Source organism: Anas acuta, chromosome 1 (genome assembly GCF_963932015.1).
Source record: "Anas acuta chromosome 1, bAnaAcu1.1, whole genome shotgun sequence".
Classification (NCBI taxonomy): Eukaryota; Metazoa; Chordata; class Aves; order Anseriformes; family Anatidae; genus Anas; species Anas acuta.
The window spans coordinates 195904247-195926554 of record NC_088979.1 but is presented as its reverse complement, the minus strand read 5'-3'; the positions used below and the strand labels follow the sequence as shown (position 1 = coordinate 195926554).

Here is a 22308-nt window from a genome sequence, read left to right as displayed (position 1 = left end):
TGATTGTAAAAGGGCAATGATAATAAGAAAGAGGGAGGTTTAGATAGTCCGTGGAAGCAGTGAGTGCTGTAGGGACATGAGAATTGAGATAAAGAGATGATGTATTATGAAATAACTAAGGAAAAATATTGTAGCATCTTCTCAGTTGTTTTCTACTATGAATACATATTTTAAACATATTTTGTTCTGTTTCTTTTTGTTCATTTTCCTAAAACAGGTAATTGATCTCTGACCAGGCAGAATAAACAAATAAATAAAACAATAATAGTAAATAATAATAATAAATTTATTATTATTATTATTATTAATAATAATAATAGGTTGAAGCATGCTGTAGTTGCTACTACAGCCTAAACTACTTTGTCCTGTGAATTATCTGTTAAAGGAGGACCTTCAACATCTACCTCACATAGGCATAGGCATAAGCAACTGAGGACTGGGTGCACAGACTTAGATAACCAGAATAGCTGTCAGGGTGTGTCCCGGCATTGGAATTCCTTGACTTTGTTAGGTGTCAATGAAAATTAACAACACTGCTGATGGGAAATGGAAATTTCAACATTCAGCTGAAATTCAGCTCCAAAAGTCTTCTGTCAATGTAATGCCTACTATGCAAAAAACATCTATTCTTCTAGCTTTACCCTCAATGCAAAACATAAGATAAACAAACTATTAAGTTTGATTGGCAGATTTAGTTCCCTATTTAAAATTAAAGTAATTAAACGTACTGAAAAACCCATTGCTGTGTATTTACCGACCTTGATTTGAAAGTTAGTGCTGACTGAGACACTTTTTAATCTTTCTTTATAACCCCATGTACTTTACTTTTTCTCCAGCTGGTATTTTCTAAAAATTGCATTGCACAGTACTGGAAAAAAAATAAAATAAATAAATAAATAAATAACTGATAAAAAAATAAATAATAAAAAAAAAAGATCTGGTGATACAGACTTCCCTTAAGCCACAAACACCAATATGAATCGTATATACTGTGCGCTATTTAATTCAACTTTTTTAAAGTGTCCTTTCATCAAATAATGTTGTTTTTTCCTTTCTTTTTTCCCCCCCCACAGGACAACATTTTCAGAATGGAAGATTCTCATTTTGAAAATGGCCGAGGGAAAAGCCCTTATGATCCTAAATTGCTGACAGCTTCTCTTTTAGTCGGTAGGTGTCAGAACCTGTGTTCAATGAGATGTTCACTGCACAGATGATAATTGCCAGTTTTCTCTTTTTTTTTTTTTTCTGCTTATACTACCTATGATAGGACTTCATGTGCTTTCTTTCTAGGCTGAAGTCATTCTGGTTTCATTTTTTAATATAGTTGGCCCAGCTGTCTTGAGAAAAAGGTTTGTGTAAACCAAGATTCAAGAATCATATGAATTACTTTATCCTTCTGTAAGGCCTTGATTCTGCAGTGTGTTTCTCCTTCTCAGAGAAAGGTGACTCTGGAGGCATTTTAATTGCTCAGTTTACTGTCTGGCCTCACTGATGGCTGAACCAGCAGATCTAGGAATGAAGTGAGATCAGGATTAAGCAATTCCTTGTATCAGTTTTGTTGTAAAAGGTCATAACCAATTTTTACTTACGTGTGAGCTAGAGATACACAAGCATTCACAGGTCCAAGACTTAAGATGATGTTTCAGCTAAAGAAATATGACAGTGAATGCAATTAAGTTCCTGGCCAGAAAAGAGAAATTTCAATAAATTAAATATACATGAATTAGTAATGCCTAGTTTTGTGGAATATGGATGTATAGAGCACCTGGCCTGTGTTAATCTAATTGAACTAACCTAATTGATTGGATTTATCTAATTGATTGAATTTATCTAATTGAATTGTGTTCATTGTTTTTCCTTCTTCCTTTAAAAAAAAAAAAAAAAAAAGGAAAAAGCTGTTTTACGAGAAGAAATTAAGAGCAAAACAAATTTGATTCTTCTTTCTGTAAGAACCCTACCCAGGTGTAGCCACTTAACATCCTTAATGTGTAACTTTCTGGAAATTAATCACAACTTCAAAATCAAGGGGACAACAGTATCTCAGAAGACTGCAGATTCTCTTATCACATAAGTCTTTAGGAAATGACAAATAATATAAAATAATATACCCTGTTTCATCCAGGACTTTGCCTGTATTGCTAGTCTTTCCTAGCAACTACCTGTATTGTATTTACATTGCACTTAAAAGTGAAGCTATTCAAAAGAGACAGCAACAAAAATTTAATCTTCAGTGGGCCTCATTTCCTGATCTTCGAAGCCCATAATGATCACAGGTGATGAGCTACCCTGGGGACATGCACTTTTTAAAAGGGGAAAACAAAAAAGATGTCCACATCTTGCTCCAACTTGTACCCCATACAAACAGAAGGGAAAAAAAATTGTGTGTAAAAGGCCATTGTATAAATTAGTGCCTGGAGCAACATGAATTTGTGGCAGAGATGCTCTCAAGGGAATGGCTTTACTATTTACTTTAATATACAATAAAGAAAGAGAATGATGACAAGCCAGTATTACATGGTATACCCGGTATGCAACTGCACAAAGTCAACAGCGTCTAGCTTTTCACATTCTTTTACTTTTTTTTTTTTTAAACTCAGTCCTGCACAAATATGATTATCTTATTTCCCTTGGCTTAGATTTCATGTCTTTAAAACATCTTTGCTTTCTTGACCCTACTCTCTATCACTATAATTTTCACTCCATGTATTCTTCTTCCTAATAAATAGTAGACTGAGCATCATATTTTGATCTGAATCAGACTGCAAATAGAATCATGGGTGTGTTAACACTGTGTAAAATGGCACAGTTTCAAAATTCAATGCCAGTGACTAATTTCTGCTTTAGTGATACACAAAACTCAGGGTGAAGATAAAATTAACATTCCTGCATCCTGAATATGAACACCCTTTCTCCTCTGACTATTCATAGCTGCTTCACAATTATATTGTGTTAATGATTGTAATGCTGCATTTATTTCAATCTTTTACTGAAGACATTCCCCTGATATTTAAGTGTACAGCAGATTCACCACTGGTTCAGAATGGCTTACTCTTATCTTTGCCAAAAAACAAAATTTGTGGCAAAATGATGACCAAAGGTAAAATAATTTCCTGTCCTGAGGTTGGAGGTGAGAAACTTCATACCACCCTGGGAGGTGAGAAACTGGTACTGACCTGGCCAAGGTATGGAGAGGTATGATCCAACTGCTTTCTGAAGCAGGTAGCACTGGACTGAAGTAATGAATCGGACTATGAAGGCCAGAAGACCTTCTTGACCACAAATCCCCTATACAAAGAACAGGAATGGACTGCCTTTTCCCTTCTAAGCTGAATGATACTCAGCTGCTCCTGGCCCCTTTTTTGCCAGTCCCTATTCACAAGCGAATAAGGATCATTTTAGGTTCAAGAGGGCAACTTTAAAAAAACTTACCCAGCACTCATTAAAATGCAACATTGTAATTAGTAACACAATGTAGCTATAAGGAAAAAGAAAGCTGAGAAGTAAAAGTAATTTGTATGGTTAAATGCAAGAAGGAAAAAATAACTTATGTTCTTCATCAAAAACATTAAAGAAAGATTTTACAAAGTGGGGGAAAGGTGTATATTCTCGACTTTTTAACTAGAGGGTAAATCTTAGGTATGTAAAATGTAATTACACAAGCTGGAATTTGGTCAAAATACCAAGGTTAATTTACAAAAAGTAATTTAAAATCTTTAATAGCCATTAATACTCAGAATTCTTATTTTCTGTTTCAGCTGAAACTTCTATAAAAAGGATCTTCAGAGTTCCTTCTCTCCTAATAAAATCAATAATATTTGGAAAAACAACTGCAAAAGTTCACCATTATTAAATTGTTCCAGTATTTTTCTAATGTGTGTTCTTCGTTTCATCCTGCAAATATTTTTTCATTATTTTTTGAGAGTTGTTCAATAAAAGTAGTTATTGTTACTCTACTCTTAAGTAAATACCAGCTGGGAACATGATATAACTAGTTTCCAGTAATGTACGACATTATACAGCTATCCCCATCTATATGCTGCTGACTAAACAATCCCCAATGAGTAGGCTAATGCATGAGAATGTAGAGACTAAGCAGTCCCTGGGCACTACTCCAGGGTAGGAGGAAAATGAGAGGGAGCATGGTGTTCACAGGAAGTAATCACAGGAGAAAATTATCACTGAATTTATTAGTCTAAAGCAATTGTATGGGGATAGTTGGAAAAAAAAATAAAAAAATGTTTCCTGTTTCACTTATTTTTAATATATATATATATTGGCACTGGTTTAGATGTCTTTATACTTTCAAATATAGATTAATGTGATCTGAAATACAGTAGCTTCTTACAAAGGAAGAGAGTATGGTCCAATTTATTAGAATTTAGCTACTAAATTCATTTGAGATTCAGGATTTTATAATTTATTTTAGTTTCTGGGATGTTTTGACTTTTAATTTTAACAGGAATTTCTTCAAGCCACTGTTGTATACTTCTACAAATCTTAATTTTAGTTATATGAATAAATATATAATCCAAGGATAGCAGACTTCATTTGGGAACTTGCACTTGTGATAGCAACTGGGACATTCAAGCCTTGGTTTTGACTATATTCCCCATCCATTAAATTTTCTTATTTCTTTCAGAAAGGAAGCTTGTATTTTTGTACTCTCCAAAAAGATATATATATATATTTAAGAATACAGATTTTTTTTTTTTTTTTTTTAAGGGCTAAATAGAAACAATTCAACAACAACAACCAAAAAAAAAAAAAAAGTATACATTTCAGCTTTTAACATAATAGCATCTAATGAACTTGGGAAGACGTTGGGGAGAGTCATACAGTTCCATGTGGCTTCTGTTCAGTACATGGGAAAACTAATTCCTCTTCCCCTATTTTCAGTCCCAAAGGTGGTCTGCATAGGGAAACAAAGATTAACTTACATTTAACTGGAGGCAAGTAAAAATTCTTGTATGTCTTTTGAATAGTTATAACTTAAAGGATGCACACATCTGGAATATGACTTGAGACTCATCCTGAATTTAGCAAAAATTATCTAAAGTCTTACTAAATGAAAGAGTATTCCTTGATATTCCTATCTGAGACAGGTCCAAATCCCCTTATTTCTTTACTGCAGCACCACACCTCTAATCCTGCCAAAAATTAAAAAGGTTAGGCCTGTGTCCATGAAAATACATATAAACGCTAAAGGGCTGTTCTGTGGCTTCAGTGCACAGGAAGTGCACATATTCTCCTGAGTTAAAGATTGTATCTGAAGTCCACTGACTTCAACATACCTTTAGATGGTTCCTTCTGGAAATCAAAGCAAATCAGTTGAAATTGCAGTCACTGGAGTGGGTATACCGAAAGCTGGAGAAGCTGTAATAGAAAGCAAAGACAAGGCAGCTGGTCTCCTGTAGATCCTTCTTTCTTCAGAACATGCTGAAGCCCATCATTGGCAAAACTTTCAGCCTGTCACTACTGACAAAAAGTACCCGACACATCAGAGCAGACTAGCCTTAAGTGGTTTTGGGATTAACCGAGTCAAACCTGGAATATATGTGACTTTCAGTGGTGTTTATATAGTGAGCTAGAAACTGAGGTGTTAAAACTCCCTAAAATTCTAAATATTGTAAATATATAATTTCAATTAGTTTTTTTGTTATTTCTTTAGTTTTAGTAATGTAGTATTAAATAAAGTATATATATATATATATATATATATATATATATATATATATATATTAATTGTTTGACCTTTCTATCTGCTGATAACTAGGATATAAAATAGGGCTTGTTACATTTTTTATTTTTCCCTTATATTTATATTGATCTATCCTATATCACTTGGGAGTGGAAGACAAGCAAATGAAGATAAGGTTAAATAAATGTTAAGCATAGTATCATATCAAAGCCATTTTCACAACCAAAAAGATTTTACATATTTTAAAATCTCAGCTGCATACCCAGTACATAATAATCGCTATAATTAAGTGATTGTCTGTCCTTCAAAAAAACTTGAAAATGTCATAGTGGAATGATAAATCGTTAATTAATGATATGCTGTTCTGTTTCACTTTTGATTACACCTCCTGCTGGGCATGACTAGTCTATTTGCTTCTAATCTCTGCTGTGAATTCATTCAATTCCACACCTTTCTGTTATCATGTTTTCACCCTTTTTGACTTTCATGACTACCATATGGTACAGAGCCGCTGTACATGTAGGTTCAATTGATAATTTCATGGTGTCAATATTCTGGGGAAAAGATACCAGTGATATCACAACAGCATGTTTGGACATGGTTGACCCACCATCCAAGCACCTAAAATTGCCCTGAAAATGATACACTTCTTTGTAAAGAGTGTTTTGAAATGAAGGTATGGTAGAGTTCATTGTGACTATAAAATATTATTACTTTAGCTTAAAGAAAGAGCTATTTCATCCTCAAACTTCTGTTTTTCACAGGAAACCTATTTAAAATAGGTAGCCTGAAAATAGCAAGTAGAAAAAATAATGCTTTTTAATTCCTTATTAAATAGGAGAGGGTATCTCATTTCCTATACAGGCATAGAAGGGCATAGTCCAAAAAAAAAATGCATTTTTTAGCTATTTAAATTCAGAGTACTTTCATAGGCAAGCTCAAAAAAAATAAATAAATATCAGAAAGACACGTAGTTTTTTGATTCCTGGATGTTTTTTGTGTGTTCCACTGCTATGTATTTATTATTTTAAATTTCTCTACCAGTTTCTCTGTGATCCTTGTACCTGGTTAAAGATGGGCGTGTTGGGACCCTAATATTATGACCTTCATCTGCAGCTAGGCTACGTGTATGTCATGTATGGGCTGAAGTGTTACAGGTCAATTTTTAAACCTGTTCACTATGGTACACATGGGATAAAGGTAGTAGGAGATGATCTCCCTTTACTGTTGCACTTTACCAATCTTAATTACAAAGGTAGGAGCAGCAGAAAGACATGTTTGTATTCCCTATAGAAGATATATTTTACAGAGGATTTCCCTGATTAAGGAAAATAATAATAATAATAATAATAATAATAATAATAATAATAATAATAATAATAATAATAATAAAGTGGAGATGTCCAATGTTCTTGTATGAGGAATTCACAAGACATGATGACATTCTGAACTGCAAGTGAATGAGCCAATTTACTCTTCCAAACACAGAATAACAAAACCCCAGTAAACTGGGAGGAACCTCTGGAAGTCTCCAGTCAAAACTTCTGTTCAAAACAGGCTAATTTCACAGTTGGGTAGATTTTTGGGTCATTGCATACCAGTGTCTTCTAGATATAGGTGTACAAGCCATCATTGTTCCAGCCTGAGAATCCAAACATATCTTTGTGAAGTGCCTACACTAACAGTTGGGAAATACAGCTCATTTGAGAGAGGTTACAGTGATCTCTGCACTGAGAGTAAGCGGATCTAATCATAAATTTCCAATGACAATGCATTGCATATGGCTTATTGCTTTATAATTTTCTCATTAGCCCTATTAGTATAATATAAACATAGGACTGACAACTTTCTCTGACTTACCATGACTGGAAAATTGAGAAATGTTTCTTACAATTCAATCCTCCCGCAGATGGAGAATTGTACTCTGGCACAGCAGCAGACTTCATGGGCAGAGACTTTGCCATTTTCCGAACTCTGGGACATCATCATCCAATCAGAACAGAGCAGCATGACTCCCGGTGGCTAAATGGTATGTAAAATGTACATTTATCCAGTTACATTCGTCTAGCCATTAAAGACTAGCACACAGCTTCATTCCAGCAACATCTGTGACATATACACCCTTCTTTTATTTGGAGCAGAATTTTGCCTTAAACTAGTTAAACTAATCAAAAGTGATTTATAAAGAAGCATTTTTGTTTTAATTACATTGAGATTTGTGGAGTGTGATTAAATTTAAAACATATATAGAAGCTACAGCTAACACAATTAAGCCACAGCAGCAGATTGCTGTAGGGTGCAAGTTGGACAGAAGCTCAAGGCTTGTGGAGGCATCAGCCACACGTCAACACAAAGTAGCTACAGAGCCCTGGACAGGACTGTGCTCTGTATAGACTTTAATTTTTGAGTGGATTGCAAGGAATCTGACACCGTCCACCAAAGTCCAGCAGAAAGTGAATCAACAGTTTTATGAGTGGGCCAGAGCTGTCAGTAGTTTGGAAAAAGTGAAAGGAGTCCTGGGTATTCCAAGGTGTTGAGTTTCAAAATATTCAACAGTTTAACGCAATAAAAAAGTGTACATTATTGTACAGATATTACTAAAAAGCCTGTAGTTGCTTGTGTGTATGGGGGGAGAGGGAGAGTATCAGTGAAAACCTGTTTTTGCCTTCATGTACCAAAATGCTTTAAAATATATTTGATTATTCTATCCAAGTTTGACTGGAATCAAATTTTCACTAACTTAAGTGGTTTTATGCTTGGCATTAACTATACCAGAACGATGCACATTTTGGAAATGAGTATTCATCACTTGAAAAAGCTGACATTTGATTTAAGTGAGACCGTAATACTAGCTGTAGGTATTCTGAGTTAATTTATATTTTAAAGACTTGAATAGCCACTTTTGCTCTACATGTTGCTTGCATCTGCCAGACTTGCACTTCTGTTTTTGAATTCACAGAATATTTTGTGCTAAAATATTTTTCACTTCTGGTTATACTTATCTCTGTGCTGAGGTCTGAGTTTTCTTATGTGGTTTTGCAATTCAGTGTAAAGTGTTCATGCAAATTTTTAGGGTATAACAGAAGACAATCTTTTATCAACACAGTTTTATATTAGCTACAGTCAGGACCTTTTTGTTTCATACTGGCTATTATATTAGTGCTATGTATGATCCATAACATAGCCAATCAGTCTCATAATTAAAATTGCAAAGGGCACATTTATAAGATATGTACATTGGATATTTGTATCAGATAAACGTGTGTGTGTGTAGGTATATGTACGTATATTTTTAGTATGATGTGTTGCATGAATCTGATTTTTGTCCCGTTAAATTTAGTTTTGTCATAACTCATCCAAACTACTGTGTGGACAGATTCAGGTCTATTACAATTCAATTCTACAGTCCATACTTGCCCATTAACCCAGAAATATTCATTGGTTCATTGGTTTATTTTATTGTAATAATAGAGAAGATAGCTGTACTTCAGGAGACATTAAGGTACAAGGGTTACAGACATAACCATCTAGCTTGGTACCTGGTAGAGTAATACCCATTTTCATTCTGATAGTCATGATGACATAGAGTCCAATCATGCAAACAAAATTTGCTTCTGTGCAGTAGATTTGCACAATGACAGCTGAGTCAGGAGCATTTATGCAGTGGTAAAGCACAGCCATTGTCCACAGCCCCTGTACTTCATCGCTAAAAACGTGTCATTCCTTTGTGGATTCAGTTATCAGTCTTTCAGCACTAAATGTGAGAACTGCTTTTCTCAAATTAGCACTAAGGTTACATCTGACAGAGTGTAGAAACCACAACTGCTTTGTGCTCAAGATGGAGAGGAGAAGACATTCGCACATAAAAAGCCAATGAAACTCAAGCACTCTAAAATTTAAGTATCATCCTAAACAAGCATAAATGTATAAACAAGTTATAAATGTTATAACAAGTATAAATGTTATAACTTGTTATAAATGTTATAACAAGTATAAACAGCATTTACCATAACACATGATGATTTTCAACTCCAAGTGTAGTTCTTGCACTGTCTTCCTGTATGGAAAGTTTCAAGCTAATTTTAAAATGCAAGAATCAGACTAGGGCTTTTAGAATTTATTCCTATAGCTATCTATAATTTAATAGACAATGATCCTGAAGTACATTCTTGAAGACATTCTGTCTCTACCTTGCAACTTAATAAAGTTACATTCCTAATAGGGAAAGGTTGGCTTAAAATCAGCACTACAATGTTCTTATTAAAGGCTCTAAAACTTCAGTGTTAATTTCTCAGTGATAAGGTTCTGGTAGCCTTTCTGCACAGCATTCCTACTTTCAGCATCTAATGGGGAAACCCATAAATGATAAGTGTCTGGGTTTGAAGCTCTGCAGACATGTCATTCCTTTGTTGTTGTTGTTTTGTTTCGTTTTTTAAATTTCTATATATTTGTTTTTACTTCAGCCATTTGACCGTTTTTAATGTAATTAAACAAAAGATTTGATTGCATATATTTAAAGTGGATATACTTCTAATGAAATATATTTATATTGAAGGATGAGATGTACTCTACATTCTTAAAGATCTGTACAAACTAGTTTTGAACCTTAAGTTTGTAGACTTTTATACATTTTCAGTAATGGCATGAATTATTACGTAGTGGTGGGTTTGCTATTCCAGTTGCTTTCTAGAGTGTGCTTAGCCTTAGGTTATAAACTACTATTCTAATGGACATACACTGAAAGCTTGATAAGGACAGCAATTCTGATCAAATTTACAAAGAGAAATTCTCATCCCAATGGAGTTTAATAGCTAGGTGGTGAGACATCTGGTTATAAGTCCTTGTTAATGTTTACTTTATTCAGAACAGAAACTTGAAACTGCTTTCCCCATATGAAGGCTGCAGGAAACACAGCTGCTTGGTAGCAAAAATGGAGAGAAGAAAATACTTGCACATAAGTTTACAAACTTTCTCTAGAATTTAAATGTCATCTGGAACTGGACAACATTGCACAAGAGTAATTAAGTTTTTAAGATTTAAGTATGAACAGAGAGTTCCTACAGACATCAGACAGTCACTTGCTGGAGATGTTCCACCTCAAATCTAATGTTGCTGGAAAGAGGGCTTTAAACTGTGCCCAGGCAAATGGAAGGTGCTAAGCAGCAGCTCTTAAATACTTCTAATTCTTTTAAAAAATTTAAACACTGTCAGGCTTGTAAAGACATTTCATTTTTTATAAATAATTAAACAGTCACCAAGCCAAATAAAGCAACGGAGACTGATTCTATAGCTGTGCAGTCAACACATTCATTTAGAAGGTAGGGAACCACACATTAGTCACTGTAGCAGTGTATATTTAATTATTGATACGGAGTTGGCCAGGTGTGACCTGGAGGCATTTGCAAAAACACAGCAAAATATATTGATGTTCAGGTAAATCACCTTGGATATGAAAAGTTCAGTGCCCTGGACTGAATCATGCACTTTGTTATAAGCCAAGCGCATGCTCACCCTGGATGTTACTGGCACGTCAAAGAAGTGCATGGAGTTTCTCTGCACAAAAAGCTTTGACAGTCTGGGTTGGTCACAATGAGGGTCAAGAATAGTTTTGGACTCTCAGGAAAAAATAAAAATAAAAATAAAAAAATCTTGAAATAAAATAAAACATAAAAATAATAAAAAATAAAACATAACAAATAAAGACATCTCCTATCCAGCTTAAGGAGTAATGGCTTTGATGTTGTATCCTACAGAGTTCTGCCCACAGGCAAAAAAATATGTTTTCCTTTAAATGTGCCATTACCTCCAGCCATCAGAGCCATCAGAATCCAGTGTTATTTCAAGAAAGTGTAGATCAGATCCATGATCTGTTTCCATGAACTCTTTCAGCAATAACAAAGATGAGTAGGAGGTGTGAGCAGGTTGGAGCAGCTTTCCCTGGTATGGGGGAGTTCCCCAGTGAGCTAAATGCAGAGTTTGCTGTACATCACCCATTCCCATCTCTTCAGCCTCAGAAGCATTCATGCAAGGGCTGAGGGCATGGCTAGAGGCAAGAAGGCAGAAATGGTGGTGCAGTGTACCAAAGCAAATGCTAAGCAATGCAAAAACAATGCACTGAAGACAGTTATTAAGTTGAAGATCAGGGGAGTGGAAGGAAAGCTTGGAGCTGCCCTCATCTTTCTTGACCTGAGCACAGGGGATCTGGCTTTAAATTGCTAACATTTTGTAAAATTAATAACCATAAACATTTGTTTTAGAATCAAAGTAGAAATGGGCTGCAGAAGATTGGAGAGGAAATGAAATCACAAAATACTCATTAAGGTTGTATTATGAATCTGGTTTGCACCCCAAAAAGTGAGGGAACACTGACTTTGCTCACCTTCTTAACTAGCCCTGGAGTTAAGAGAAAATGTCAGGCTGGATTTCCAGCCTTGGTGTGGAATTTCCTTGCTTTTTGTGGGTTTAAACCCTCTCTGATTTTTTTATTTTTTTTTTAAGCATACTTTCCATGGTGTAATTTTTAAAGCAGGGTAGTAGCTTTGCTTAGTCCCCTGAGGTTATTGTCCTTGGTAATCTTTACTTTACAGTTACATAAACAGCTGAGAATTATAGAAGCTGAGCGACTGTTCAATAAAAAAAAAAAAAAAAAAAAAAAAAAAAAGAAATGCCCTCTTAAATTTTGCAGGCTCAAAGGCAGGAAACAAGGACTTGATATTCTCCTGGCATTTATACAGAACTTTAGCCATCACTGTGTGTTGTTTCCGTTTATGGCAGTTTGTAGGATGTCCCAACACTGGAAACATGAACACATAATTTTGATTGTATATTCATTGCAGAATGGAGAAATGTATGGCAAGAGGACAAGATTTCAAGTTGTTGGTATGATTTTTCCTCTCTAATAACGATGTATTAAATGTGTCAAATTGTTTAGAAATTACAGAATTAACAGAAAATTATGGAAAGTAACAGAAATTACAGAAATTAACATATGTTCTCTTCCAGCTACTTTAGTCAAGGCTTAGATGTGTTCATTTATTGCATCCTTGATCTATATTTTTTCTTTGGTCAGACACACCAAACCCTTTTCCCATCCCTATATATCCACTGACACCTCTCTCTTCTGTGACACTCCCTAAATGTCTTCCTAGTTTCTCACTTTCCAACCCACACATTGCCAATCCAGACTAAGCCATCCTAGTATCTGGGGATTATTTCATAAAGTGTATTTGAGATATTCTAGGAGGAAAGAGGTGATGGATGTTACGAACACAATAAATCTCCAGCAAGAAAAGAACTATTCAGATAAAGGACATTTGAAAAATCTGGGTATGAATTGGATATGAATAAATTTAGTTTTCAAATCAGTAGTCAGTGAGGCAGCCTAGTAGGTTTGAAGAGGAACTTTTGATAACATTTTATATGCTCTCAGATAGTGTGCTTGCCTGACATCACAAGGAACTGGAGCAAATAGACTGTCTCCCCCAGGACTGTGTTCACACAAGTTTACATGGGAATATTTAGTCAATCTTACCAGTGAAAACAGTGAGGTTTGTTTTTCAAGGATCTCTTGCATTTAAAGTATGCATTTCTATCTCTGAACCAAATTAGCCAGCTGATATCTCCTATCACACAGGCTGCAGCATGGAACCGAGTCTTGCACTTTCCCACCACTGCTTATACAGGCATGAAAAATTCTGACCCTTGTAGGAGCAAAACATGTCCATATAAGCAAATCTCATTTCTCACTTAATTTACCCTCCCACTCTCATTCGCATTAGCTTCATTGCTAAGAATAGTAGTAAATAATTTCACAGTGATAAATTCCATGTGTGACAAACGCTAATGTCACCTAACACAGTGCTAGGAAGTACTCAGAAACTATGGTGACAGTGGCATAATAATGTGAACAGAATGGAATACAAACTCAATTTACTTTTTTTTGTTTGGTTGGTTTTGTTTGGTTTTTTTTTTTTTTTTTTTTTTTTTTTGTTCCTTAAGTCTGTAGATCTAAATCTGAGAGTCTGGAAAAGAATTTTAAGTTGCTTTTCTCTTTTCTCATTGCAATCTAACAAGTCATTTCTCTACTGTTTTTAATATCCCTCATTTTTTTTTCTCTTGGAAGAAACTTAGAATTTCTGGAAGCAGAAAATTTCACTTCTTTCTTACTGTTATTACTTGATGTTTATCCTGCCACTAACCTGTAATGGTTACAACACAGGTATATTTGATCAGAAGATACTAAGCTAGTTAAACCTGGTGACTCATTCTGTCTGATAGCTGATACATTTTTCTTTATACAAAGAGAAACCTTTGAGTTGGAAACCAGAGGCCAAGTAGCAGTTACAGAATTGGCAGTTGCTTTATAGTTCTTCTGGATGTGAGTAAAATCATGAAGGTTATGATTTTTACCCACCACTTCATGGGTGGGTAAAAACGACAAGAAAAATGATTGGATCCCAACAAATTACCTAAATAAATTATTTTAAATCCTTCTAACAAATAGACCTTTTTTATTTCTTTTTCCGTTCTTTCTTTCTCTATCTCTTTTTTTTTTTTTTCCTTCCTTCTTGTCTTTCTTTTGTTATGGTCATGTCTGGATCATTTTCGTCATTAAATTTAAGTGCTCTGGATAAGATTGTGTTGTACTTAGGTATGAAAAATTGGCAGACATATAGAAAAGATTGTTTTTAAGGCTAGAGTGGAAAAAGAAGATAGGAAAAAACAATAATAAAAATAAAAATAAAAAATAAACAAAAATAGAAAGCAGAAGAGGACGTTCCTCTGTACTGACCATAAATTTTGAGAACTTTCTGACATTCCAGAGAATGTGACCTGGGGCAAAGAGACTTGCATCAATAAGCATACTAGTCTAAGTTACAGTCACAATATGCTTGGGGAAGTTAGGACACACATTAATTAGTCCAGTAACACCTGATATAGGATATGTATATATTACATGGTTGACTGTGGTCTCATTTATGGGTTTTAGCTTGGTCAGCCTTATTATCCACACCAAAAAAAAAAAAAAAAGTAGCTGGGAGTGTAGATTAGAAACCATGCTTTGTTGTAACTCGGACTGTGACTCACCCTTTTTACAGAGCATATATGATCAAAATAATGAGCGAGCCCAGAGTTCAGTGCTTTGTGTATGGTTTCCAGAGGAGACCAGATAAGCTTTTCTGCTGTACATAGTACAGGTTTAGGAAAGAAGCTTATAGCTCTCAAACAAGCACTCTGGGATATGACCCCAGTCTCAAAAAGATCACTGCACAGTTTCTTTCTAAACAGACTAGGAAATGATTGCCAGCTTTGGGGTCTGTGCTTACTCATGTACATTGAATTGATATATTGGTGATGTGTCTTAGACTGGATTTTATTTCTATTTATTTCTATTTCTATTATTTTCTATTTCTATTTTATTATTTTTTTTTTATCTTTATGTTAGTAGTGAATCAGGTCAACAACCCAGTAACTCCTGATGATCCTCATGTAAGGGTGAGACCTGGGAGTATAGCTCTTTCCTTCACCCATGCTCTGACTTTTCTGAGGATGAAATTGGACAAATGAGACAGAACAAGCTCTGGCAAATCCTAGATGTGGTTAAATCAGTATACCTAGTATACCTAGTATACCAAGCAAATTGTGTGTCTTGCTTGGGTGGTCAGAATCAAGTTTTAATGAGCCAGGTGAGTTGCTTGTTATATACACAGAAGGACAAACTTCATCGTCCACCTCCAGCTATAGATGTGTAAAGACAGGAGTCACAATCTCATCCTACATGTCTCCCACTATGTACTCTCTTGTTTATTTATTTATTTATTTTACAAGGAAGGGTTGATTATTTTTACGCATTAGTTTCAAAGAATAACTTGTACAGTTGTCAATGGACAACTTTGTAAATAAATGGTCTGTTTATGTAAGGAAGGTGACAAACTAAATAACTGATGCAGTAGTAGCTGCATCAATAATTTCTGCTAGAAAGCTTTCTGTACTACTTTTAGTGAATATATGATTAAAAGAATTATATCTGTCTAAACATATGAGTATAAATATAAACACTACTTACATTCATCAGTTCATAGTTAGGAATTATTCAATAGTTATTGAAAATTCTTGCCCTGGAGATGAATTTCAAGAGGAAGAAAAAAGATAATTTGTCTCTGTGAGGGCTCATCATTGCTCTGATGCTTGGAAAACAGTGACTTTTAGGTACCAAATACTGCCTTCTTTCCTGTTAACTAAAGTAACTAGCCTGTATTAAAAAAAGAAAGAAAGAAGGAAAGAAAAAAAAAAGAAAAAAAAATAAGCAGAGATCTGGTTGTAGGGAATCACACAATAGAATATTAATTGATTTAAACAAAGTGGGAAAGAGTATTACAGCCCCCTTCATTGAGATATGACATACATCTGATTTTTTTTTTTTTTTTTTTTGAAGGGGGGTATGTTCTTGTGCTTTTTTATTTCCTACAGCTCTAGCCATCATTGTAATGAGTGTTGACCTTGTCAATACCAATTTCCTCTTCCCAGGCCACCACGTTCAGAGTTTGGTGGGCATTCAATAGAGATTTACTGTTGACTGGGTAATTTGAGTTCATGTGTGTGGTGAAAAATTAGTGAGGAGAATTACCCAGAAAAGTGGATGCCATGACAATGCATGTCACCATGGTGTGACCAGCTCTGCTGACATAGGTTTAAAAAGCTCTCCCCCTGTGAAAATGGGGCCTGTTTGCAAATTAATTAGTTTCTGGCAGCAGCTTGATTGTTGACCCAAAGTTTGTAGAGTGGAAAAACAATCAGATTAGTGTGTTCAATATAAAGGCCCAGTGCAGCACTCAAATGCAGTTTGCCAAACTGTTGAAGCCGTGAATAGAGTGAAACAAATTCTTTTTTGAGAAGCCAAGGCAAAGGTTAAGTGTGATGTGACTAGAGCATGCTGGCTGAGAGGGAGGGGAGAGGGGGTGGGTAGAATTAGAGGTTTCAGCCATACAAAAATGAAGAGTGTTAAGCAAGTTGCATTGAATTTAATGAAATTCACAGCTTCAGACAGCAGTGTTTGGCAATGTTTTAGTCTGTGGTAAAAGGAGAAATAAGATGGCTTTGTTTTGAGAAGTTTCCTTTATACAGTCTTGTCGGACTTCGGAGATTGAGACTCTAAAGACTATTAGAGACACTTCCTGAGCCTCCATGCTGTTTCTAAGCACCTGCAGACTTTGAGGTTTGTACCAGTTCCTCCCCCTCCCTGCCACACACAAACTCTCTTTATCTCTAATGATTCAACTCAAGGCTTCCATTCATCACCTCCTGTGTTTGGGCAGGTTTCTTTTAACTAGTGCTGGTGCTGCAACTCATGGGCAAGTGTATTAGAAATCAACTCTTGTGAATAGGTAGACTAATTAAAACTTGTTATTCCGGTACGGAGACAAAAGTTAGACACACAAAAAAAATACTACAGGTCAGATCTTTAGCTGATTATAAGTTAGAATATCTTCACTGCAGCCAACATACATCTACTGATTCCTACTCACTGCAGTTCTTGTCTCATGTCACTAATAATATGTTGTCTTTCTTCAATGTCTGCTTTTGTATAAATCTGCTTTTCAACATCCATTTATGGCATTTGCTGTTATTTATACCCTTACAATATTTCCTGTACATCATTGCAAAACTATATGTTTTTATTATTATTTTCCGTGTATGTCAAATAGAAAGATGAAAATGCAAAATGGAAACAAATATGGAGAAGACTGTACTCATGGACTACTCACATAGTTTTTTCTTCACCCAGTATCTTGGCTGTGTTGGCCTGGATCAGGATACTTGATAGAACTTGGCCAATGGGAGGACAGAGCAGATGAGCTGAAAAGCACCAACCAACCCATCAAGTAGATGAGATGCTCAGTACACTTAGCAGAGCAAATAATGTGAGGATACAGCATCTTAGCCGGTTCCAACCTCTTTCACCCATTCCATAAAATTACAACTGTTAGTTTGCAATTTATGTAGACTTTGTGATTTGTTCTTGGTAATGGGCTGAACCTAACTCCCTTTACACTAACATTCCTGAACCGTGAATTGCTTGTCCCAAAAGGTACTCAGTGTTGCTTGCAATTAACACAACTGATTGCTCAAAGCCAGCACCTGATGTGGCATGTAGCCAGCTGGAAACATAATTGGCTCTTTAGATGGGCAAACATCCACTTCAGAGTAGAGTTTCTGATGAAGGAATTATTAGTTCAAAGTAAGCCAGGTATTTGAATACCTGGTCTATACATTAAACCCTCAGCTAACATTAGACACAGCTGAATTATGTTGCAGACTCAAAGCCTCCCTTTCTCTCTGTCTCCACAACTTCCCCTCCTCTTTGTTCATGAAATCGTGTAAATTCCAGTCTGAATGCTTGTAAGGCTAAGTAATTGCTTTTGTTCTTCGGGTTATTTAATTACAAATCTCAGTAGATGACAGGTTATCTGCACTAAAGGAAGACATCACATTTGCACAGTTACAGAATCCCAACACAAATGTGTGTGGCAAATCAGTGACTGCAGATTTATTCATGTCCTCTGGGACCTGCACTGCCTTTTCAGCTTAGCATGCAATATGATTTAAATTACAGCTTGTGCAGAGCTGTGCCTTGGGATTACACTCCATGTTTCCAACTGTTTATAGTTCAGTGAGCTTTAACCTCTGTGATTCTGAAAATTAAATAATGTCACGGCTGATATCAAACTGATGGCTGGTACTAGATGGTAAGTACTGTCTTGTATTAAAGGCCTATTTTTACAACAAAGTGGAAACATCAATGTATACAAAAATGATAACACATTCAGGTAATTCATGAGAATATGCATTCAGGAGTCACACTAGCAAAGAATGGCAAAAACAATGTTAAGGTCCATTCTCAAGGATATATTTCTACTTATTCTGTGTTTAACAGAGTTATGGCTATTGACTATTAGAGTAGGACTGGATCTAAAACATTACTTTGTGATTAGGCAGACAGAGAATGCAAGATCAAGAAATGTAGCTAGAGGATCTGTTGTAATTAAATTTACATTTGTAAATGCATTGCAGACTTTACAGTTTCATTATTTATGAAACACTATGATATATCAAATCTTATATCTTGAAGACCTGTTTCTGCTGTACCTGTAAAACATCCTTATATTTCTATAACCTTTCAATAGAAGAACAAAACCACCTAGTTACAAAGTGTATATTTAAATTTAACATGTATTTTCTCAAAAGATGTTATAATCTTTTTATTAATTTATTTATGTACTTCCCTCTCCCCCCCAACACTTTAATTGATAAAAAAGATTTTAGTGATTTTTTTTCTTTATTTATTTCTGCAAACCTGGTGTGTCCTGGATAGTCCTCCAGCCACTTCACTGGGTTCCTCCTCAGGTTCCACCAGGCAATACCTGTAAAACAAAAGGGAAAAAACAGATGTCACTATGAGTATAACCTAGTCCTTATAGCCTTATTTAGGACAATGGTGTAAGGAAGAGAGAAAATTAAGGGAGAAGGACAAAAGGGAGAGACAAATGGATACCTGTTTTTCATTTGTAAAGGTAACATGTTTGACCAAATAACAAATAAAATAAACAAAGTAACCCCAAGTACCTTACTTACAGAATCAGAGTTCTCAGATATGATGAACAGATCACCAAAAAAAAAAAAAAAAAAAAAAAAAAGCTTGACAAATGGATCCTCATTTGATGCCTTTAAGTATTTTTTTTTTTTTGTCAGAGCACTACATCCTGCATACCCCATTTTGCTGTAGTGCCAAAGTGCATTTTTCCTAATGATCTGTAGAGAGTAATAAATTACTTACTTTAGGTGTTAATGCCTAGCTTTTAGGTTTCAAAGTGGTGTCAAAAGTATCACATCCCTTGCTCTTCCGTTGGATTCCATTGCCTTATATTGAAGTATCCTTGTTGGATAAATGTTAGATTTGGTTTTCTAATGATCATGTAAGACAGGTGGTTTTACATACTACACAGTAAAAAAGGGAAGAAAAGAAAAAACTTTTATGGTAATGTTTAAAAACCATCAAGGTTCACATGTATTCACATGTATCCAATAGAAGCAATGTATTCACTTAGAAGCAATGAATACCTCATACAATGTGGTAATGAACAGATAAAAGACTACACTATTGAAATATGATAACAATGGTTTTAAGAATCTCAAAAATTATCTGGAAATTTCAGTATCCTAAAGCTTTCTGAGAGTAAGCCACCAAAACTGAACTGCAAGCTAATATACCTTTCTGAGCTCTTTTTTTCACAATTGTATGATCCATATAACTGGTGGCTACGGACAGAATGTTTCACATGTTAAGGAGGTGAGATGTTCTGTAGTGTTCTCAGAGAAAATTACCCATTTTTAAAGTAAATGTAAAATTCCAAATATTTGGGACCAACAATTCCTGTATGGCATTCAACAGAATCTGATGTTCCTGGTCTCTTTAGGGCTTCCACAAGCATACTAAGTAAATGAAGGAAAAAATAGTTCCCTTTCTGATTTACCTTTTAAAGAGATAGGCTGCCCTGTATTTTTATCATATTCATAGCTTATAGAAAATATTATTCTTAACATAATTTTTTTATGTATAAATTTAATTTCCTGTTGGTAAGTTTGCAAAGTTTTCTGTTCAGATAAGTGCATCACATTTTGTAGGAAGATTTTATTAGACGAGTTGGTTAGATGAACTAGACAATTAGATTAGATGAACTAGACAACCTTTCAGGGACCAAGCTCTTTTTCAGGTCAGTATTAATGAAAACAGAAGAAAAGTTATTTTAAAGACTGGATTATATATTTCGTCCATTCATTCCACACATGAAATATTTGCAAACCTCCAGTGCTAACACATTAACTGTGAATATTGTCATACATGTATATCTGACGATTGGTGTTTATTGATTCTTTTACTGCTATTTGAGAAAATACAAGTTCTCTGATAAACAGTAAAAATGTTCCACTGAATGTTTCTGGATTAAACTAGGTCCTCTATGGACATAAAACATTTGTGCAGAGGGAAGTGCTCTTGCATAGAAGAATTGTAGATACAATTCAGACTTCTCAAACGCTGAAACTTCAAACAAAGTAAGTAGGAAATGCTGGGCATTAGATTTCCTAAGGATCTTTGCTAGAGCTAACACAAGTTGCCAAAAAGCCAATAATAATAATAATAATAATAAATAAATAAATAGATAACAATAACAACAAAAAAAATGCTTTTTAAAGCTTTTTTAAACTGTCAGTTTAAACTTTTTTTTTTTTTTTTTTTTTTTTTTTTTTTTAATTGTCAGTTCCTTGCAAGCAGGAAGGAAGCATAAAAACATGAGAATAAGATCTTAAGTTTTGTGGTGTATACAATAGAAAATATTAAGTTTTTAAAGAATGGGAATTTGAACAGCAGACAAAGTTTTGCAGAAGTCAAGTAAATGTCTCTTTTATTCATTTTATGCACTGACATAAGATGTACAGAAGTACAAAGAAACAAATAATGATATCATTTTATCAATAAATAATAAAGGAAACCAAGGGAACTGCCTTCTGTCAAAATAATGAATCTTGATTTCTAATGTACTTTCTGTGACTTGTACAATAAGATAGAAGAAATGTACAGAAACATCTGATAGAGAAGCTCTAAAACTAGCATGGAACTATGCAAGCAAGTTTTAAAACCAATGACTTATAGTATTCAATACAAACATGTAAATGTACATAAAGAAAGCCATGTTTTCACCTTAGAAAAAAAATAGATATACCAAATATGACTGAAAAAAAATAGAAGGTCTATCGCCTGCCTTGTTCAGAATTACCAGTATGCTTTACGTGATTCCCTGATATTGAACTGGCAGTGATTTTTGGGCAGTGATTTCTTGATATTGCAGTGGCAGGCCCAATAAATAAAACTGCCACTATTGGATCTGATAATTCCCAAACCAGACACACACACACACACAAAAAAAAAAAACAGTTATTCCTTGTATTTTATATTTCCTGATCTCTATGATAGTATATCACTGTGAACACTGTCAGTCAGAGAGCACAGCTCTATTCAGTCACCCATCTCTCCACTCTCTGTTTCCTTCCGTTTTTCTGAAGGAGCTTCCATGAGAGACAGAAAAAGCTTAATAGGAGGGAAAGGTACAAAACATTCATATGAGATATTTTACATGGATTAGTGAGTCATAAGTTTTTTCCCCAACATAAGCTTTTTCCCTAACTGTACAAATGGGTTTTCATTATAATTATTCAGTTCTGCTCCATATTTGACATATTTTTCAGCTTTACTTTTTGTAGCTGTTGTTGTTGTTTCCCAGACTTCTGCTGGTAGAAACCATTCCTTACATTACAATTCACATTTATTTATTATGATTTAAAACATATATATATTTTCAGACTGCATTTCAGAAATATTTGGTATAATTACTGTGATTTTAAAGAAGAAAAAATTTCTTGGTGTAGCGTTGTATCAGCTTCAACATTTTATTTATTTTTTTTTAATGTAGTGAAGGAAGAATTTGTAGCACACATGAATAATAATAACAATAAAAAACAGGAGTTGTTTTTACAAAATAAAAATACATACCAAT

At 34.7% G+C, this 22308-nt stretch overlaps 1 protein-coding gene and 1 long non-coding RNA gene across 5 annotated transcripts in view; one reads left to right on the top strand and one right to left on the bottom strand.

The window, feature by feature from the left end:
* Window positions 1-22308, top strand: part of SEMA3A (semaphorin 3A) — a 339984-nt gene that overhangs the window by 269230 nt on the left and 48446 nt on the right. For all 3 annotated transcript variants that reach the window (XM_068669962.1, XM_068669961.1, XM_068669960.1), the window contains 2 exons: window positions 1074-1167; window positions 7608-7727. In XM_068669962.1, the coding sequence (XP_068526063.1) occupies window positions 1074-1167; window positions 7608-7727 (214 nt within the window). The remainder of the gene's footprint in view (window positions 1-1073; window positions 1168-7607; window positions 7728-22308) is intronic.
* LOC137849865 (uncharacterized) lies at window positions 2112-19745 on the bottom strand. Of its 2 annotated transcripts, XR_011092117.1 has the most exons (5): window positions 19053-19745; window positions 17464-17554; window positions 7559-7720; window positions 5292-5373; window positions 2112-4909 (listed from the first exon to the last, which is right to left on the bottom strand). It is a non-coding gene; the product is annotated as an uncharacterized lncRNA (long non-coding RNA). The 2 variants fall into 2 exon arrangements; XR_011092116.1 differs by lacking the exon at window positions 19053-19745 and having other exon boundaries at window positions 17464-17779.